We start from the raw sequence: 19,537 nt of genomic DNA on the forward strand, positions 1-19,537 counted from the left end.
GAAGACCCTCCCACCACACACACCTTATCCCCAGCCCACCCAGAGCCCAAGCAGCAGGCCCAAGCGTGTATTCTCCCCAAAAGCTGGGCAAACGAGGAATATTTAGCACTTAGTGTCTCATCAGAATGTGCAGGCACATGCATTTCTCATGCCAGGCTGCAGCTGTCACTCAAACAGAACCACCCCGTTTCCAGTCCAGTATCATTTCCTTCGCAGTGTGTCGCTAAACTGTTTGGTGATGGGCTAGAGACAGTCTGAGTTTGGAATGAGATGATCCCATCTCCTCTTTTTCTTGCCCTTCCAGCTCTATTGTCAGCCAGGACTGAGGCTTCTGGGCGTTGTCAGACTGTTCATGGAGCCATCTAGTTCTGATAATTGATGGAGAGGTCGGAAAACAAACAACCTTTTCCCCTATCTAGACAGGATTTAGGGGGAAATTCATCCTGTGTAGAGAGCCAACACACACCCTCCTCCCCACTTGCACCCGTACAACGTGCATGGAAGCCCTGTGAGCATGCAGGTAAGCTCTCCAGTTGGAAATAAGACCAAACATCCCCAGCAGTTTTGCAATCAACTAGGTAACAGACGACAAAGCAGGCCCGGGAAACAAACAGCCTCCGCCTCGTTAATAAATAAAAGGTTTCCACACAATCTTCCAAGGGGAAATGACTGGAAAGTGGGAATTACAGATGATGGGAGTTGAGGGTTCGAAGGTGGCAGCTATTCCTATTGCATATAAAAGGCTAAGAGAGGGTTGAACTGCTAAAGCAGAGATGGATTGAGCTGACACTGCGGAGACCAGCACCAGCCATGGGGAGAGCAGCACAGCAAAGCCTCATAGGTTTACTCTGCTTGGTGGCAGGGCTCTGTGAGGACACCTGCCCAGGTGAGTGACAGATGAGTCACTTTAACAGTATGGCCCTTCTGGCTAGACCCTACCGAGCAAACACAGAATTGAGAGTTTATCAGGTCAAGACCAGTTGGATGATGAAGAGCCGATGGGGTGGTTCTTTAAAGTTTGTTTCTGTATTAAATAACAAATACACAGTGTCTCAGATTCTCTTGACAACTGTCTCCTCTTATTTGCTGCTGTTAGCCACACCCAGGGTCCGGACACTATGTGGGACGCTGGACCTAAAATGTGCACTCATACGAGTTAGTGATGGAAAAGATGCAGTGAGACTGGGTTTCAAAGGCAAGGACAATTATGTCATTAGCATATGCAAATATCTACACAGTGCTGTTTGCTATGGACACGAAAGCTGGTTGGAACATGGCGTTTCTTCCACAGAAAATTTTGAGTATTCACCAAAAAAACTCAAAAACTGAAATATTTCTGCCCAAAAAATGATATAGTTCAATTCTGAAATGCCACCGTGGTGCCTCCTGGGAGTTGTGGTTCAGCTGTTTCATACTCCCACTGTCCTCTATTGGCTGGACTCACTGATCAGACTACATTTCTCATGAGGCACCACAATCTCCTATCTTGGTGAGGGGAGGCAGCGCCTCATGACAGGGGCACCACCGGGGAGCTCCTTCTTTTTTTTAATGAAAATTCAAGATTTTCCACTGAAAGCAGACACTTTTTTGCAAAAAAGAATATTATTTTGTTGAAAACCCAGTTTTCTTCAGAAAAATGGCTTTGACTGAAAATTCTTAACCACCTCTAAGTGAGGCCCTTGGGATAATCTCAGCTTTGCACTCGGTTAATCTGACAAACAATGTAGGCCATACTTATAGGATGGAGGACTCTATCCTGGGAAGCAGTGACTCTGAAAAAGATTTGGGGCTCATGGTTGATAATCAGCTAAACATGAGTTCTCAGTGTGAAGCCGGGGCCAAAAAAGCTAATGCAATCCTGGGATGTCTAAATACGGGAATCTTGAGTTGCAGTAGAGAGGTTATTATACCTCTGTATTTGGCACTGGTGTGACTGCTGCTGGAATCCTGTGTCCAGTTCTGGTGCCCTCAATTCATGAAGGACGTTAATAAGTTGGAGAGGGTTCAGAGAAGAGCTACGAGAATGATGAATGGAGTAGAAAACCTGTCTTATAGTGATAGACTCAAAGAACTCGATATATTTAGCTTAAAGAGAAGGTTGTGGGTTGACTTGGTCACAGTCTAAGTACCTACATGGGGAACAAATATTTAATAAGGGGCTCTTCAATCTACCAGAGAAAGGTATAACACGATCCAATGACTGGAGGTTGAAGCTGGACAAATTCAGACTGGAAGTTAAGCCTACATATTTGACAATGAGCATTGGGGCAATTTCCCAAGGGTTGTGGTGGATTTTCCATCACTGACCATTTTTAAGCCAACACTGGATGGTTTTCTGAAAGCTCTGCTCTAGGAATTAGTTTGGGGCAGTTCTCTGGCCAGTGCTATACAGGAAGTCAGAATAGACAATAACAATGGGCCTTTCTGGCCTTGGAATCTATGAAACCTTAACTCTGAATTTTTTGGACTTGTCAGACTTGGGTTTGGAATAATCACAACATTCTTGTGGTTTGTTTGTTTTTTACCCTTATGGCACAGGGGCCACTCACTGCTCAAGGCACCTCCTGCTGGCTGTCCTCTGAGTATTAGTTATACCAGACCTCGTGCTTCTGCTCCAGTGATGTCTTCTCCCGTGCTGTCTTGCCCTGCGGCCCCTCTCGCTCCAGGGACTGCAGTCTCCTCTTCGTGACTTGGCCCTCCAGCCAGGTCACTGATGTCCTCCCCTTCTGGGGAATTCACCATCTTTCCAGACCCACTGGCTGCCTGGCACCTCCAACACCCTGTACCACTTCCCAGCAGCTGGTAGGGGAACCCAGCCTGCCCTCTACACCTGGGTTCCAGCCCAGAGACCCTATAACAAGCAGCCACGGTCCAATACAATCCTACCCCTTGCTGCTGTTTCCCTGGGCTTCTTCCTCCATATCAGGCGGGTTTGCCAGCATCCCAACTCCCTCCACTCAGGGAGCGACTGCAGCCTTTCCCAGCAACAGTCCTGCATCCGTAGCCAGCTACCGGACTTTATACAGGCCCCTCCTGTTCCTGCACAGGTGAGCGGGTTCAGAGCTCTGCCACTGCATCTCAGCTCAATAGTTCCCTTTTTCACCAGGAGAAAAGGTGCTACTGGCCTCCCTGGACATACGGGTTAGCGCTTTCGGGGGAGGGTGCACCTGCTTTTCTGATGTTACTCACATTGAGAGAGGCCTTGATTCAGCAAAACAGTTAAGCACTTGCTTAACTTTAAGCATGTTTATGTTCCACTGACATCAGTAAGCACCTGGTTCAAGCTAAGCCCGTTCTCCGGTGCTTTGCTGAGCTGAGGCCAGAGAGACAGGGAGCATGGCACTGGCGGCACAGGATAGGCATGGCAAGGCAATGATTACATCGTGGTTGTATTACCTGAGATTGTTCCCAGAGGAACCACAAGGGAGGCCCAAGCAGAGCAACAAAGGCGGGACCAGGCAAATCAGCAAGGAGTGGAAGAGATGCTCCACGTGCTGGCCCCCACATGCAAATGCACATCCTAGAAGAAGTGACCTGCCCTTGCCATCTGCTCCAGGCTAGAGGGACAGAGAGAAGACAAGCGGTCACAAACCCCAAGTCGCATCCGTGAGGCTGAGAATGGCTCATTAGAATTTTCAAAAGATTGCACCAAATGTTCTATTCATTGATACCTCACTTGCAACGTGCAGGAGCCTCTGAACTCAGTATCATGGGATTGGTGGCTGCTTTCCAAATACCGCCATACCCGGCGGCTTGTGTGCTGTCTGTTCCCCTGCAATCGCTTCCTGATGATGATGCAGTGGTGTGGGGGAACTGCTGTGTGTCCTGTGTGAGTCATCTGCTGCTTTAGTTATTCCCTCTTCCCCATCTCTTCTTATCATCTCATTTGGATCCATCCAATGGGTCACGCAGCATCCCAGGGCTGTATCCTGGAGTTGGAGGCATCGGCTCCGTTTCGCTGCGATGCACCAAGAGATTCTTCGGGGTTTGGGCTGTAATAATAGTACCTGTCATTTCACATGGTCCGAGGAAGGAACTTCTGAAATCTTGCTTTTCTGACACGTATTCCCAACATGCTGCACGTAACAGGCATTTTAATACAGCTCTTGGGTTAAAAGGCAAGCTGGCCTTACAGCCTGTGCCTCCGAGGCAAATTCACCACCCTGGAAATGTTGCTTAGATGTTTTTAATAGAGCAGTGAAAGGGAACATCAGTATTCATGGGCCCTAGCCTAGGATTAGTACCAATGCTGGGTTGCACACTCAGATCAGGATGCGACATCCAGATAACACAAGATCTGAAACTTCTTTCTTTAGGAGATAAAGGAAATGCTGGGTCACCAGCAACAACAGGTGGGCATTATTTGAGATTCAGTTCAACTTTGTCCCCCCCATACACCAATTAAGAGGAAGCTACTTGAGTTTAAACATGCAGAGTTCACACACACACACACACACACACACACACTCTGAGGTGTATACATTACATGCCTCTCAGACTGATAGCAGCAAAGCTCCTCTGTGTGGAAGACAAAACCTTCTCTGGGGGCAGTCCGAGACTGTGTCAATTCCCTCCCCCCGCCCCCACGACTAAAAATCATCATGAACGTCATCAGCCTCCACTTCAAATACAAGGTACATTTCTTCAACCTGCCTGTTCTAATATAAATATGAAATAACATGTACATTAATAAACACCCCACACACTGCCAAAACACTCCACTGCACGCAGTCTCCCCCGGGGAAGGGATACAAGAGAACAAACCACAGGTGACAGATGTCAGTCATGTCACATAATGCACTACTGGGTATTAGAATAGAATAGAATAGACTTCTGATGTCATGGAATCAAAAGCCTCCTCTGCTCTAGAGGCAGTATCATTTAAACGAGGTTCCCCGGGGAAGGAGACCAAAGCCCTGAGGTAAGTGGGGAAATGGGATACCGGGAGGAAGCACGAGCAGGAGAGGGCAAGAGGGGAGGACTCCTGTCTCAGACTGAGAAAGCAGGACAATCAGCGAGTTATCTTAAGTGCCTATGCACAAATGCAAGAAGCCTGGGAAACAAGCAGGGAGAACTGGAAGTCCTGGCACAGTCAAGGAACTATGATGCGATTGGAATAACAGAGACTTGGTGGGATAACTCACATGACTGGAGCACTGTCATGGATGGATATAAACTGTTCAGGAAGGAGACAGGGCAGAAAAGGTGGGGGAGTTGCGTTGTATGTAAGAGAGGAGTATGACTGCTCAGAGCTCCAGTATGAAACTGCAGAAAAACCTGAGAGTCTCTGGATTAAGTTTAGAAATGTGAGCAACAAGGGTGATGTTGTGGTGGGAGTCTGCTATAGACCACCAGACCAGGGGGATGAGGTGGACAAGGCTTTCTTCCGGCAACTAGCAGAAGTTACTAGATCGCAGGCCCTGGTTCTCATGGGAGACTTTAATCATCCCGATATCTGCTGGGAGAGCAATACAGTGGTGCACAAACAATCCAGGAAGTTTTTGGAAAGTGTAGGGGACAATTTCCTGGTGCAAGTGCTGGAGGAACCAACCAGGGGCAGAGCTCTTCTAGACCTGCTGCTCACAAACCAGGAAGAATTAGTAGGGGAAGCAAAAGTGGATGGGAACCTGGGAGGCAGTGACCATGAGATGGTCGAGTTCAGGATCCTGACACAAGGAGGAAAGGAGAGCAGCAGAATACAGACCCTGGACTTCAGAAAAGCAGACTTTCACTCCCTCAGGGAACTGATGGGCAGGATCCCCTGGGAGAATAACATGAGGGGGAAAGGAGTCCAGGAGAGCTGGCTGTATTTTAAAGAATCCTTATTGGGGTTGCAGGAAAAAAACATCCCGATGTGAAGAAAGAACAGTAAATATGGCAGGTGACCAGCTTGGCTAAACAGTGAAATCCTTGCTGACCTTAAACACAAAAAAAAAGCTTACAAGAAGTGGAAGATTGGACAAATGACCAGGGAGGAGTATAAAAATATTGCTCAGGCATGCAGGAGTGAAATCACGAAGGCCAAATCACACTTGGAGTTGCAGCTAGCAAGAGATGTTAAGAGTAACAAGGGTTTCTTCAGATATGTTAGCAACAAGAAGAAAGTCAAGAAAAATGTGGGCCCCTTACTGAATGAGGGAGGCAACCTAGTAACAGAGGATGTGGAAAAAGCTAATGTACTCAATGATTTTTTTGCCTCTGTCTTCACGAACAAGGTCAGCTCCCAGACTGCTGCACTGGGCAGCACAGTATGGGGAGAAGGTGACCAGTCCTCTGTGGAGAAAGAAGTGGTTCGGGAATATTTAGAAAAACTGGACGAGCACAAGTCCATGGGGCCGGATGCGCTGCATCCGAGGGTGCTAAAGGAGTTGGCGGATGTGATTGCAGAGCCATTGGCCATTATCTTTGAAAACGCGTGGTGATCGGGGGAGGTCCCGGATGACTGGAAAAAGGCTAATGTAGTGCCCATCTTTAAAAAAGGGAAGAAGGAGGATCCGGGGAACTACAGGCCAGTCAGCCTCACCTCAGTCCCTGGAAAAATCATGGAGCAGGTCCTGAAAGAATCAATTCTGAAGCACTTAGAGGAAAGGAAAGTGATCAGGAACAGTCAGCATGGATTCACCAAGGGCAAGTCATGCCTGACTAACCTAATTGCCTTCTATGAGGAGATAACTGACTCTGTGGATGAGGGGAAAGCAGTGGATGTATTATTCCTTGACTTTAGCAAAGCTTTTGATACGGTCTCCCACTGTATTCTTGCCACCAAGTTAAAGAAGTATGGGCTGGATGAATGGACTATAAGGTGGATAGAAAGCTGGCTAGATCGTCAGGCTCAACAGGTAGTGATCAACGGCTCCGTGTCTAGTTGGCAGCCGGTTTCAAGCGGAGTGCCCCAAGGGTCGGTCCTGGGGCCGGTTTTGTTCAATATCTTCATTAATGATCTGGAGGATGGCGTGGACTGCACTCTTAGCAAGTTTGCAGATGACACTAAACTGGGAGGAGTGGTAGATACGCTGGAGGGTAGGGATAGGATACAGAGGGACCTAGACAAATTAGAGGATTGGGCCAAAAGAAACCTGATGAGGTTCAACAAGGACAAGTGCAGAGTCCTGCACTTAGGACGGAAGAATCTCATGCACTGTTACAGGCTAGGGACCGAATGGCTAGGTAGCAGTTCTGCAGAAAAGGACCTAGGGGTCACAGTGGACGAGAAGCTGGATATGAGTCAATAGTGTGCCCTTGTTGCCAAGAAGGCTAACGTCATTTTGGGCTGTATAAGTAGGGGCATTGCCAGCAGATCGAGAAACGTGATCGTTCCCCTTTATTCGACATTGGTGAGGCCTCATCTGGAGTACTGTGTCCAGTTTTGGGCCCCACACTACAAGAAGGATGTGGAAAAATTGGAAAGAGTCCAGCAGAGGGCAACAAAAATGATTAGGGGGCTGGAGCACCTGATTTACGAGGAGAGGCTGAGGGAACTGGGCTTATTTAGTCTGCAGAAGAGAAGAATGAGGGGGGATTTGAAAGCTGCTTTCAACTACCTGAAGGGGGGTTACAAAGAGGATGGATCTAGACTGTTCTCAGTGGTACCTGATGACAGAACAAGGAGCAATGGTCTCAAGTTGCAGTGGGGGGAGGTTTAGGTAAAACGTTTTCACTAGGAGAGTGGTGAAGCACTGGAATGGGTTACTTAGGGAGGTGGTGGAATCTCCTTCCTTAGAGGTTTTTAAGGTCAGGCTTGACAAAGCCCTGGCTGGGATGATTTAGTTGGGAATTGGTCCTGCTTTGAGCAGGGGGTTGGACTAGATGACCTCCTGATGTCCCTTCCAACCCTGATATTCTATGATTCTATGATTCTATGAACAATTTAACAACAAACAAGTAGTTAGAACTGAGATCACTCTGAAGACTACAACAATATCAAACCTGCAGTTCTTCACTGTGTAAAGCACTAGGTAGCAAGTAAAAACCAGGATATGAACAGATGTGTTCAACCCTGTGAAATCCTTTCTTGGGATCTAATGATCTAACAGCGCCACTGTCTTGGAGCGGGTGTAAACATCCTCTCAGAGATTTTGCAATGCTTAGGCTGTCAAGAAAAATAATTACATATCCTTCTTGGCCAGATTGATCTTCCACCCTGACATCCGTGGAATGAAGCTCTAGCTGGAAAATAATCTCAACTCTTTGGTGTAAAGGAGTTAAATGAAGAATTGCTGACACCAATACTTACAGGAAAGCAAGTAAAATTAATGGGAAGCAGACCACTGGCACCAAAATATTGACTGAGTCACACAGGAGGTACAATGTGACAGGAAACTTTCTTATCAGATTCTTGAAGTTGGGAAAGTGTCTGCACAACAAGCCAAAGGGAAGCCATTTTCCAGCTGGAACGTGGGAACTGGGGTGTAAGGGAGATTAGAGTTCCGAGGTGGAGTTTATTTCTTGTATTTTCATATGATATGAAAGGCTCCCAGGGTTGAGATGCTAACACAGCATGAAGATGAGGAGACGAATGGAGCTGCCGTTGCAGAGACCAGCACCAGCCATGGGGAGAGCTGTCCAGCAAACCCTCCTCGCCTTACTCTGTCTAGCAGCTGTGGTTTCTGAGGCTCAAGACACCTGCCCAGGTGAGTCACAGACAAACCTGTTACCTTTTAACAACATGGATCTGACTGGTTCCCATTTTAAGATGCAGAATTTAGAATGCACAGAATTCCTCATCAGTCAGAATATGAAGTTTAATATTAGCCCTTCTAATTTTCTTCCTTAATTAAATCACTTTTAATCAAGAAACAAGACGGCTCACATTTGCACTGTATAACTAATGCCTTTCCATTGCTGTTGGGCTGTTCCATGGCATAGTATGAGACAGAGCAGAGGGGCTGTGAAACCCACCGCTACTAGACTGGAGAAGAATGGCATTCACGAGATGAGATGCTTTTTATTACATCAGCCCTGATTTTATTCTTCGGCAGTCCTCGAACAGCAACATTCTCCAGTTAAAGAATAATCTGATGAAATGAAAATCTTGCCGTATTCCATTCTCTACTGATTCTGTCCAGTGAGCTCAGATACTACAGAGATGGAGATGATACAAGGAATAGAATATGATGGATAGAATAGAATAGGCCTAATAAAAGGAACAGAATATGATGCACATGATATCAAGTGAGAATAGAACAGATCTGATGTAAGGAAGAGAACAGAATAAGTCTGATATAAGAAGTAAATTAGAATAGAATAGATACCTCTACCCATAGCTACTTTTGGTTTGCTCCTAGGGAGATATTATTCAGATCTTTGGAATTAATGTGAAAGTCAGAAAGTCTCTAAAGTTTATGGAAATTCACACAATACTTTGGCATTTCTCAAATGTTCCCTTATTTCACCCTTCTTAAGAGCTGCTCAAAGATACTTTCTTCCCAGCCTCCTGAACCCTGGTTACCTCCCTTTCTTGCAGCAGTACATGGTTGTAGGAAAAAGTCCCTGGGATCGTATTAATAAGACAAGGTGAAAGCAATGACTGCGGCTTGTGTTTAACACAGTTGGTGAGGCTGCTTGGTTACATCCTGTGTAGCTTTCTTGATTTCCTCTCCCCAGCTGTAGGGGTACAATCCTGTTCCCAATGAAGCCAATGAGAAAACTCCCACTGACTTCACATTTACAAGCCTTGAGTCTTCTCTTGTTGCTTGCAGCCCCACTGCTCTCATCTATCCAGGTCACATGGCAGTGTGATTAGTTTTCACCCAGATTCTTGTAATCCACCAGTTTTATGCATCCGAAGAAGTGGGCTGTAGTCCATGAAAGCTTATGCTCTAATAAATTCGTTAGTCTCTAAGGTGCCACAAGTCCTTCTGTTCTCTTTCCACCAGTTTTAGTGTCACTTGAAAATCTTTGTTGAGGTTCTCCAGTGTCTGCTGTCCGGTCTCTTCTGGTGGTTAATTTAATACATGCAAATCCATGAACATTTTAAATAGCCTCTTAATTCCTCAAATTGAGGCTGTGGTTTTTGTATTAGAAAAGGAAAAGGAAAAGGACGCTAGCTTGTGGAGATTCTCATTTGCAGGATTTATTTCTCTCAGGGATCTGCAGAATGGTTCAATCCTATGGACCTTCTCACATGTCATTTATTTCTCCAGACGTGAAAATAGTGGGTCTCAGTGGTTCAGAGAAGCTCGCTGTTCTCCAAGGCTGCCCTGGGATTCCTGGTGCCATGGGGCCCAAAGGTGACCCTGGACCTGCAGGAATGAGAGGTATGTGCCCAGGGGCGGAGGGAGACTCTGCTTTGGATGGCAGAAAAATGAATGACTGATGTGATAATAGTTCAGCCCTTGGAGATCCTTATGAGTCCCCAACAGGAAAAGGTGCCTCAAGCAGGCTGGTCACTATGCAAGTCTCTAACTCCACATTGAGGGGCCAGAGCTAAGAAGCTGGCTCTGAAACATTGTCAATTTCTTTTTCCTCTGGCCAGAACAATGGTAGCCTGCGGGCTGCTGTGGAAGGGAGGCCAGCTGTGTATCTTTGATGGCCACCACCTTGGCCAGCACACCAGGGATCTCCAGAGTTAAGCGTGTGAGCTGATAGAGCAGGAGCCAAAGGGCCCAGTGCCGCTATCTGCTGCTGTAACACACTGACCTCCTCCCTCACCTGTGGTTACAGATCGATCTGCCAGGACTCACAGATGCCAATAAACTATTTGACCCTATAGAGCAGCAGTTCTCAAACTTGAGCAACCCGAGGACCCCCATTTTGATTTTAAAATTTTCACGGACCCCCAAGCCCCCCGCTCCACCCCTTCCCCCAAGGCCCCACGCCCGCACCATCTCTTCCCGCCCCCACTCCAGCCCGGCCCCTCCTCTTCCACGCCTCTTTCTGCCCCCTGCCCCGAGCGCATCCCATCCCCGCTCCTCCCCCTTCCTCCCAGCACCTCCTGCACACCACTGAAGAGCTGTTCCCCGGCATGCAGAAGGCACTGGGAGGGAGGGGGAGAAGTTGAGGGAGGGGGAGGAGTTGATCAGCAGGGCCCACGGACCCCCTGGAGTACCCTCACGGACCCCAGTTTGAGAAACGCTGATATAGAGAGATTTGTTAAAACTAAGAGCTGGGTGCAACTCAGATAGCAGCTATGACAAGGCTTAGTGGAAGCAGGGTCTGATACATTCTCTGGGATGGATACCCCAACTGGCCACTGATAATGGCAGGATCCTCTCTCTGGACTCTAAGTTGCAGCCTCATGAGTCAAATCAGAAATGGCAGATGTGGGGATTCAGTTCACTTCTAGTTGGTATGTTTGAATTATTCAGGGCTGGCGCTGTCAAATATTTACTCTCTTGTGTTTGTAGGAGAACGGGGAGCTCCAGGGATCCCTGGAAAGATGGGACCAGCAGGGGAGAAAGGTAAAGCAAGAAAGAGCTAGTCACTTTGATTACATCACAGTAACAGCTTCTGAACATGCTTATCTTCAGGTTACATCTGTGAAAACTTTTACCCCAGTAGAAGTTCAGTTCTGAGTCCCTCACTGACATTGTTGCACTTCAGATAAATCTTTCCGCTGTTTAACCAAGAGAAAAAAGATGATGATTGGCCTCCTTGGACTGAAAGGTGATTGATCATCTCAAATAATTCTTTTCACTGCAAAGCTGTGGCCCTTCTGTACTTTAATGACATACAGGGGATGGCTACACTGCAGCCGGGGGTGTGATTTGCAGTTCATGTAGCTGTACCCACATCAGCTTTAATCTAGCTAGCTTGCTAACAACCAAAGTGAACACATGGGAGGAGGGAGAGCTCAGTGGTTTGAGCATTGGCCTGCTAAACCCAGGGATGTGAGTTCAATCCTTGAGGGGACTACTTAGGGATATGGGGCAAAAATCTGTCTGGGGATTGGTCTTGCTTTGAGCAGGGGGTCGGACTAGATGATCTCCTGAGGTTCCCTTCCAACCCTGATATTCTATGTCTATGGGGGCTAAGCAAAGGGGTCGTGCAAACTCGTGCAGCCTATCCTGAATCTTGTACCACTGCATCCTCACGGCTATTGTCAGCAAGCTAAAATCTAGCACAAGTACGTCTACACGAGCTGCAAATCACAGCAGTGTAGACATACCCACAGTGCCAGGCACGTAAGGTGCAAGAGTTCTGTAGTGCCCGCTGGTTCACAAAGGCCTGTGTGTACTTACAAATATTTCTTAGCACTTACAGGAATTCATGCTCAGCTAATCCAATCCTGTACATGAGGGGGACTGTGATTGAGGCTTGGTACAAATACCATTTTACCCTCCTCTTTCTTCGCAGCCACCCACTGCTTTGGTTCAGGTAGCTGCCCTTATTCCGGTCTGCATCTAGAACTTGCTCTGGGTTTTGAAGGAACATCAGGTACAATTTTCAAAAGCGCCTAAGGAATAGAACCGCTTGGAATATTTTCACCAAAATGACATTTTAGAAACGGGCCAGGGCTCTCTAGAGAGCAAGACTCTCATAGGCTGGTGATCATCGCACTGGCCCGTGATGTGGGACAGAGCTCATATTCTCATAGATTATTTCCCGGAGCCCCCCACGCACCATCTCCCAACATGCTATAAAAACTCCAGGCCCCGGGGGGGGTGGGGGGGGGGAGTTCAGCCACTGGGCTGGTGCGGGGAGCTCAGGGCTTCTACATAAGAACATAAGGATGGCCCTACTGGGTCAGACCAAAGGTCCATCTAGCCCAGTGTCCTGCTTACCGACAGTGGCCAATGCCAGGTGCCCCAGAGGGAATGAACAGAACAGGTAATTATCAAGTGATCCATCCCCTGTCGCTCATTCCCAGCTTCTGGCAAACAGAGGCTAGGGACACCATTCCTGCCCATCCTGGCTAATAGCCATTGATGGACCTATCCTCCATGAACTTATCTAGCTCTTTGTTGAACCCTGTTATGGTCTTGGCTTCTGCCCTGAGCAGTGGCAGGGCTGCGGGCTTCAGCTGAGGAGAGGGGGGTCTCGGGGCTTAGCCCCACGGGGGTGGGGCACTGGGGCTCGGGACTGAAGCTCTGTAAAGTGCACAGGGGCTCAGACATACTTACCAGAGCAGAGCTCTGGACAGCTCCAGCTGAATTTAAGCCCTGATGTAGGGGAGCCAGGATCAAGTCTCTTCTCTGGCTGATTAAGAGCAGAGTTTTTCAACCCAGATCATCCTGACTCAAGAAGAAAAGAGACTTGAACTTCCTTCTCCCACATCCCAGTGTCTTAACAACCAGGCTGTAAAGTGTGAGAGAGTCTCTCTTGTCAGAAGTAACCAGAGAGCCTTGTACCCCAAAACCTTCTCGAATAGAAAAGCTCAGGTTTCGATCAGAACATGGACATCTCAACACAATTTCATTTTCACAAAAAACCTTCAAAAGGTTTTTTTTTTTTCCATGCTAACGTGGAACGAAACCAAAATTCAAAACCTCCAAAGTTGCTGCGAAATGGAATTCTCATACTCCGGACAGCTGTGCTTTTTAATGGGCCGTAGGCTCCTAAGTTACTTATGTGCTTTTGAAAATGTTACCCATTGCATCTGGCTGCCTGAAGTCCCTGGACAGTCAGCCAGGAGCAATTCTGCACCAAGCTACTTTCATCTTGTTTTCCCAAGTGAATTAATTTGTACAAACGGAGAATAAACCCCCCAAATATTAACTTTTTTAAAAAAATGTCTATGTACTTCACATGCTTCTAAATGTAATGCCCCTCTTCTGCCCTCATATTCTGTATTGTACCATCAATGCCAAATTCATGCAGCTCTGGAGATGTTGGAAGGGCATTAGGGTATTTTCCTGCAACAAGACAGGCTGACACCCCATGAGTGCTGAGGTTAGAGTGTGATCTCCAACTAATACAAGGGTTTGACCCTGTGCTCCATTTTAGGAGAGAAAGGAGAGCCCGGAGAACCAGAAACAACAGGTAAGAACCTCGGCACTCTTCCATATGGCAGAAGAATGATTTAACTGACCGTAGCAGATGTGTTAGCCACGGGATACATTCTGTTATCAGGCACCTGTGAGCTGCAGTCTGTCTCCGATCCATCTCCTTCAGGAGGATGGTTAACCTCTCAAATAGCCGCCATTTCAAAACAAAACAACCTATTACCAAAACATTTCCTTCTCCCTCTTCAGTGTAGGAACAACTGCTCCCACACCGCCTCCCCTGCCCCAGTACGACAGTGACTCAAGGCACAGAATGAGTCATAGTTCGGAAAGACCCACTAAATCATGATATTATTTAAGGTGGCCGGAGCAGTCCCTGATGCCCTTGTGAAAGGTGCCTCCTGGACGCTCCTCCAGCCTGTGTGGGAGTGCCAGCCTGTTCCCACTGATGGGTGGCAGAGTAACCCCACTCTTCTCCACGCCCTTTGTGGACACTGTTGGCATTAGCTTTGAGCAGCCCTTTTGCTCTGGGAGCAGGGGGGCAGGGACGGCGCTTAGGAGTAGGGCATGACGGTCCAGGTGCTTCCCCTGCCCTTACTCACCTGCCAGGGCCAGGCACAGCCTCTCCCTAGTGAAAAGAGATGAAACAAATCAGCTGTCTAAAAAAGCACAAACTCTGCTGAGTTAACCCCCTGGCGAGTGCGTGTCACAGGTCCCCTTCTGTGCCCGAGCCACACAGGATAGGAGTAGGGGTCTGGTGTCGGGGCCTTGACCATTTAGCTCAAAGCGTAGCAGGGCCTGCTTTTAGTTCTGAAGGCCCCAAGATCGCATTGACTCTTCACCCATCCCTTGCCCGATCAGATCCAGTCCCGCGCTTTCAATCAATGCATAGTTAATTTTCCATTTTGTCTAGGACCCAGAAACTGCAAGGAGCTGTTAGCCAAAGGGAGAACGCTGAGCGGCTGGTACGCCATCTACCCAGGAGTTGCTGTTGATTCCATCACTGTCTTCTGTGACATGGATACAGATGGTGGAGGATGGATTGTAAGTGAGAGGGAGTGTGGCGGGGAGGAGGGTGGTATAGAGAACACGTTTGATTTTAATCAGAGGTGCGAGGATTGCCACTTGCTGGCAGCTGTAAATCTGTCCTAAATTGAGGAAATGTTGAGACAGAGCTGAAATAATTCATCCAATTATGCCCCAAATATGTCATCACAGGTTTCATATCCAGGCCAGCCCATCAGTTCAAAGAGGAGAAACTGGGTTTGTGGAAACCTGGAAGTTTCCTTATTTGTTAGGTTTTGGTTTACTCACATTTGCTATTTAGGTCTTGTCTAGCCTGGAAGACTCTACAGGTGACTTTAGGTGTAATAACCTGCCTAGTACATGTGACCATGTCTCCCTCTAGTGGCTGGGAGGGCTACAACGGGCTTCCTTTATCTGCTGACCTGGCTTCCTTTGGAGCTGGTCACTCCTTACATCAGCCCAAGAGATGTGGGCACTCCCAGGGTATGTCTACACAGTAGCTGGGAACGAGCCTCCCACCACACTACAACTAGCAGTGAGACATAGCGGCTCAGGTGGCAGCTTGGACCCCCAAGGTCTGAGCTCAGATGGCTAGCTCGAGTCTTGGCTGGAGCCATGCAGACATCCCCAGAGGTTAAGCACATTGCCTACACGGCATTGTCAGCACCGGACAGCCTGGCCAAGGTGTGAAAGACCCTTATGTGATGGCAAAAGACTGCAAAGCCGTAACTCTGTCACATCCCAACTACTGAAGGGTTTTTATGTTCTTCAAGCCACGGAGTGAAAGAGAGATGGGCCATGGAGCAGAGAGGTTACCAGCTAAGAGGGGGTTTGCAACACTTCCTAGCCTGAAGAGTTAGCTCCATCCATCTAACGTGCAGTTAAAAGAAATAGATAGAAATGGATTTGCCCAGTTAAATGAGCTGATGGGAGCCAGAGTCACTCTTTGAACTTGGCCAGGTCACATTGCATCTCTGAGCCTCCTCCTCCTCCTTCTCTACAGATGAAGGTAGTGGTGCCCATGTTTGTAGAGCAGGATCTATTGCAGGGAGATACATTGGAAAGCATTACATGAATGCGAAGTGTAGTGGCTGCATGAGCAGGTATGAAGTAATGGTATGTCAGGCAGCTGTTTTATGATGGATAGAAACCACGGTGCAGTCTTCCACCTCGCACCCTCTCATTTCCTTGCAGGTTTTCCAGAGACGCGCAGATGGTTCGGTGGATTTTTTCCGTGACTGGGATTCATACAAGAAGGGTTTTGGGAACCAGCTGACGGAATTCTGGCTGGGGAATGACAATATCCACCTGTTAACATCCTTTGGTAACAAAATCACGATGGATTCTTTTCTGGTTTTCGTTCTTTGCCAAACCATCTCCTTGGAGACAGGATACATAAAGTGATTCATCTGCTTGTATTCCATGTCTCAACCCCTCCTTACAAAGATCAGGCAGAACGTTAATGGAAAGCGATTGACATTTTTGTTTCCGTTTTGCCTCTAGAAACTTGTGAACTTCGTGTCGATCTCAGTGATGTGGAAAACAATAAATCCTTTGCCCACTATGAGACCTTCAGCATTTCAGGACAATCTGACAAATACAGACTGAACCTAGGAAAATTTCTTACAGGCACTGCAGGTAAGTTTGGGGCCCATCCTGCACCTTGTGTACAAAGGAGGTATCATGAACAACCATCAAAAGCAGAGTATCTCTGGCAGTTCTACCAACTCAGAGACTACCTGAAAGGGGAGGCGGGAAGAAAGTCCATGTGACATTCCAACGCAGGCCATCGGCATGATGTTTTCACCACACTTGTGCACAGTGGAATCAGAATGTTAACTGGAGTTGAACTCAGAATTCTTGGTCCTCCAGAGTCTAGAAAGAGGATGTTTGGTTTGGGGGAACTTAATAAAGTGAGGCCCTGCTGGGTCGGAGGTCTTTTCCCACAGCTAGCCTCCTATTTTTAAATATTGTTTGGGAAGGGAAAAGGAGCTATTAGAGGCACATTATGTATTAAACAAAAGGAACCATAGTTCCATGGGGGGGAGGGATAGCTCAATGGTTTGAGCATTGGCCTGCTAAACCCAGGGTTGTGAGTTCAATCCTTGAGGGGGCCACTTGGGGATCTGGGGCAAAATCAGTACTTGGTCCTGCTAGTGAAGGCAGGGGGCTGGACTCAATGACCTTTCAAGGTCCCTTCCAGTTCTAGGAGATGGGATATCTCCATTAATTTTTTTTTTTTTTTTTTTTTTTTTGTCGAGTCAAAGTGTGGAATAGAGAATCCCTGTTACTTAATAGTCACATTCAGGCGAGCAGGACATCTATCGGAACCTGACAGTGCTTTGTACACACAATCATGTTCTTGCTTCCGGTGTTTTAACAGGTGATTCCTTGTCTGGCCATAGAAATATGACATTTACAACCAAAGACAATGACAATGATATGCATTCGGGGAACTGTGCTCTGCTGTATAAGGGAGGCTGGTGGTACCACAAGTGTCACGGTTCCAATCTGAACGGGCTGTACCTGCTGGGGCCCCATGAGAGCTACGCAGATAGTGTCATCTGGGCAACAGGCAAAGGGGCTTACTACTCCTACAAAGTCTCAGAGATGAAGTTCAGGCCGGTTTAGCACAAGGAAAGTGCAGCGCAAGGTCGCTCTCCAGCAACATATGGGAATGGACCCTCACAGGTAGTTAGATGCTGAAAGCCCATTAATTTCCATGGAAGTTGGGTGCCTAAAGGATCTGGGCCTTAGAGCCTGATCTGAAGCCCAGTGAAGTCAATGGGAGTCTTTCCATTGACATCAGATGAGGCCCATAGCTGGAAGCACCCAAGCAAACACACTGATGTTTAATACCAACCCTTTCCTTTTCCTGGTCACATTGAGTTGTCAGGAGCTCTCTGTTCAAATGTGACTGCTGGTACCTTACAGCCCAGCCCATTCCATTCTACTTCTGTTAGAACCAATGCAGAGCCAGCACTGCCGGCACAGATGAGAGAGAGCGTGGCCCAAAGGCAGGGCAGCGGCCCAGCTGCGAGCGGCCACTGATCATTTGTCACAATTATTGCGCCACATCCTGACGTCCCTTTTTTCATTCCTGCTAAATTAAAGGAAAATCCCTCTGACTTCAGTGAAAGTTTTGCCATAGTCAGAGCTGAGTAAAGGTTTTAAGATTTGGCACTTGGTGACTCAATACATTATTGCGTCAGAGGTCATAGCATGATGATGCGTCTGCAGTTAATTGCAGAAGATCTAAAAATGTTAACCTGTTTTTTTTTTAAGATCATGAGCCTGGAGAAAGCAATATATTTGCCCCTTGCTAATTTGCATTTACATCAAGGATATTAAGCTCTCCCCACTTCCCAGCAAAGATTGAATACCAGGAGTGAAATCCGGGCACCAATGAAGTCAATGGAGGTTTTGCCATTGATTTCAGTGGGGCCAGTGAAGTATTAGATTACTAAAATCCCTTTATCTCTGCAGTAGTGTTATGCTATACTATGAAGCATAATCCTCACTGGTTAAAAGAAAACTCCATATGTCACAATAAATTAATAAAGTATGTTTAACCAGCCATGTGAAGTGCATTTTGTGTGGCATGATTACATCTTTTGCATTGCACTAGTTTTCTTACTGGCTTATTCACCATGGCCCTCTCAGTCATTTGGGGGGATTATTATATTAATAACATAAAACAAATGAAAATAAATACTGGGTTCTTTTCATCAGACGATCTCAAAGGGCTTGACAAAGGCAGGCAAGTATCATTATTCCTGTTTTACAGAAGGGGGAATTGATGTATTGATAGTTTAGATGATTTGTCCAAATTTATATGTATTGAATCAAAAAGAGTCAGGGATAGACGTTGGTTTGTAGCTCTGTGATCCAGCCGCTAGCCACAACAGTCTGCCTCGGAGCAGTTGCACTCTGTGCTGAAGATCTGGAGAGCAGAAGAAACTCTCAGGAAAGTAGCTGCACTTTATCGACTTTAATATAGGGCTGTTGCTTAATCGCAGTTAACTCACACAATTAACTCAAAAACATTAATTGTGATTTAAAAAATTAATCGCAGTCTTAATCGCACTGTTAAACAATAGAATACCAATTGAAATGTATTAAATATTTTCGATATTTTTCTACATTTTCAAATATATCGATTCCAGTTACAACACAGAATACAAAGTGTACAGTGCTCACTTTATATTATAATTTTTGTTACAAATATTTGCACTGTAAAAAGGATAAACAAAAGAAATAGTATTTTTCAATTCACCTCGTACAAGTACTGTGGTGCAATCTCTTTATCGTGACAGTGCAACTTGCAAAATGTAGATTTTGTTTGTTACATAACTGCACTCAAAAACAAAACAATGTAAAACTTTAGAGCCTACAAGTCCACTCAGTCCTACTTCTTGTTCAGTCAACTGCTAAGACAAATAAGTTTGTTTACATTTATGGGAGATAATGCTGCCCGCTTCTTATTTACAATGTCACTAGAAACTGAGAACAGGCATTTGCATGGTACTTTTGTAGCTGGCATTGCAAGGTATTTACGTGCCAGATCTGCTAAACATTCATATGCCCCTTTATGCTTCAGCCAAAATTCCAGAGGACATACTTCCATG

At 46.7% G+C, this 19,537-nt stretch overlaps 1 protein-coding gene across 1 annotated transcript; it reads left to right on the forward strand.

Annotated features, from left to right (window-relative positions):
- Positions 1-8,407: 8,407 nt before the first annotated feature.
- Positions 8,408-18,486, forward strand: LOC128825448 (ficolin-1-like). Its single transcript, XM_054007969.1, has 8 exons — positions 8,408-8,630; positions 10,143-10,256; positions 11,346-11,399; positions 13,885-13,920; positions 14,797-14,927; positions 16,104-16,233; positions 16,413-16,547; positions 17,293-18,486. Exons 1-8 carry the CDS (start codon positions 8,498-8,500, stop codon positions 17,538-17,540), a joined length of 981 nt encoding a protein of 326 aa, XP_053863944.1. The 5' UTR covers positions 8,408-8,497; the 3' UTR covers positions 17,541-18,486.
- Positions 18,487-19,537: the final 1,051 nt, after the last annotated feature.

The sequence above is a fragment of the Malaclemys terrapin genome, chromosome 17 (genome assembly GCF_027887155.1).
Source record: "Malaclemys terrapin pileata isolate rMalTer1 chromosome 17, rMalTer1.hap1, whole genome shotgun sequence".
In the NCBI taxonomy this organism is placed as follows: Eukaryota; Metazoa; Chordata; order Testudines; family Emydidae; genus Malaclemys; species Malaclemys terrapin.

What these genes read in the sequence shown, in the direction of transcription:
- LOC128825448 (XM_054007969.1), top strand. Translation starts at nt 8,498, where the DNA reads ATGAAGATGAGGAGACGAATGGAGCTGCCGTTGCAGAGACCAGCACCA. An exon ending in GGCTCAAGACACCTGCCCAG is followed by an intron (nt 8,631 to 10,142) that starts GTGAGTCACAGA and finishes TTATTTCTCCAG; the next exon opens with ACGTGAAAATAGTGGGTCTC. An exon ending in CCACCTGTTAACATCCTTTG is followed by an intron (nt 16,234 to 16,412) that starts GTAACAAAATCA and finishes TTTTGCCTCTAG; the next exon opens with AAACTTGTGAACTTCGTGTC.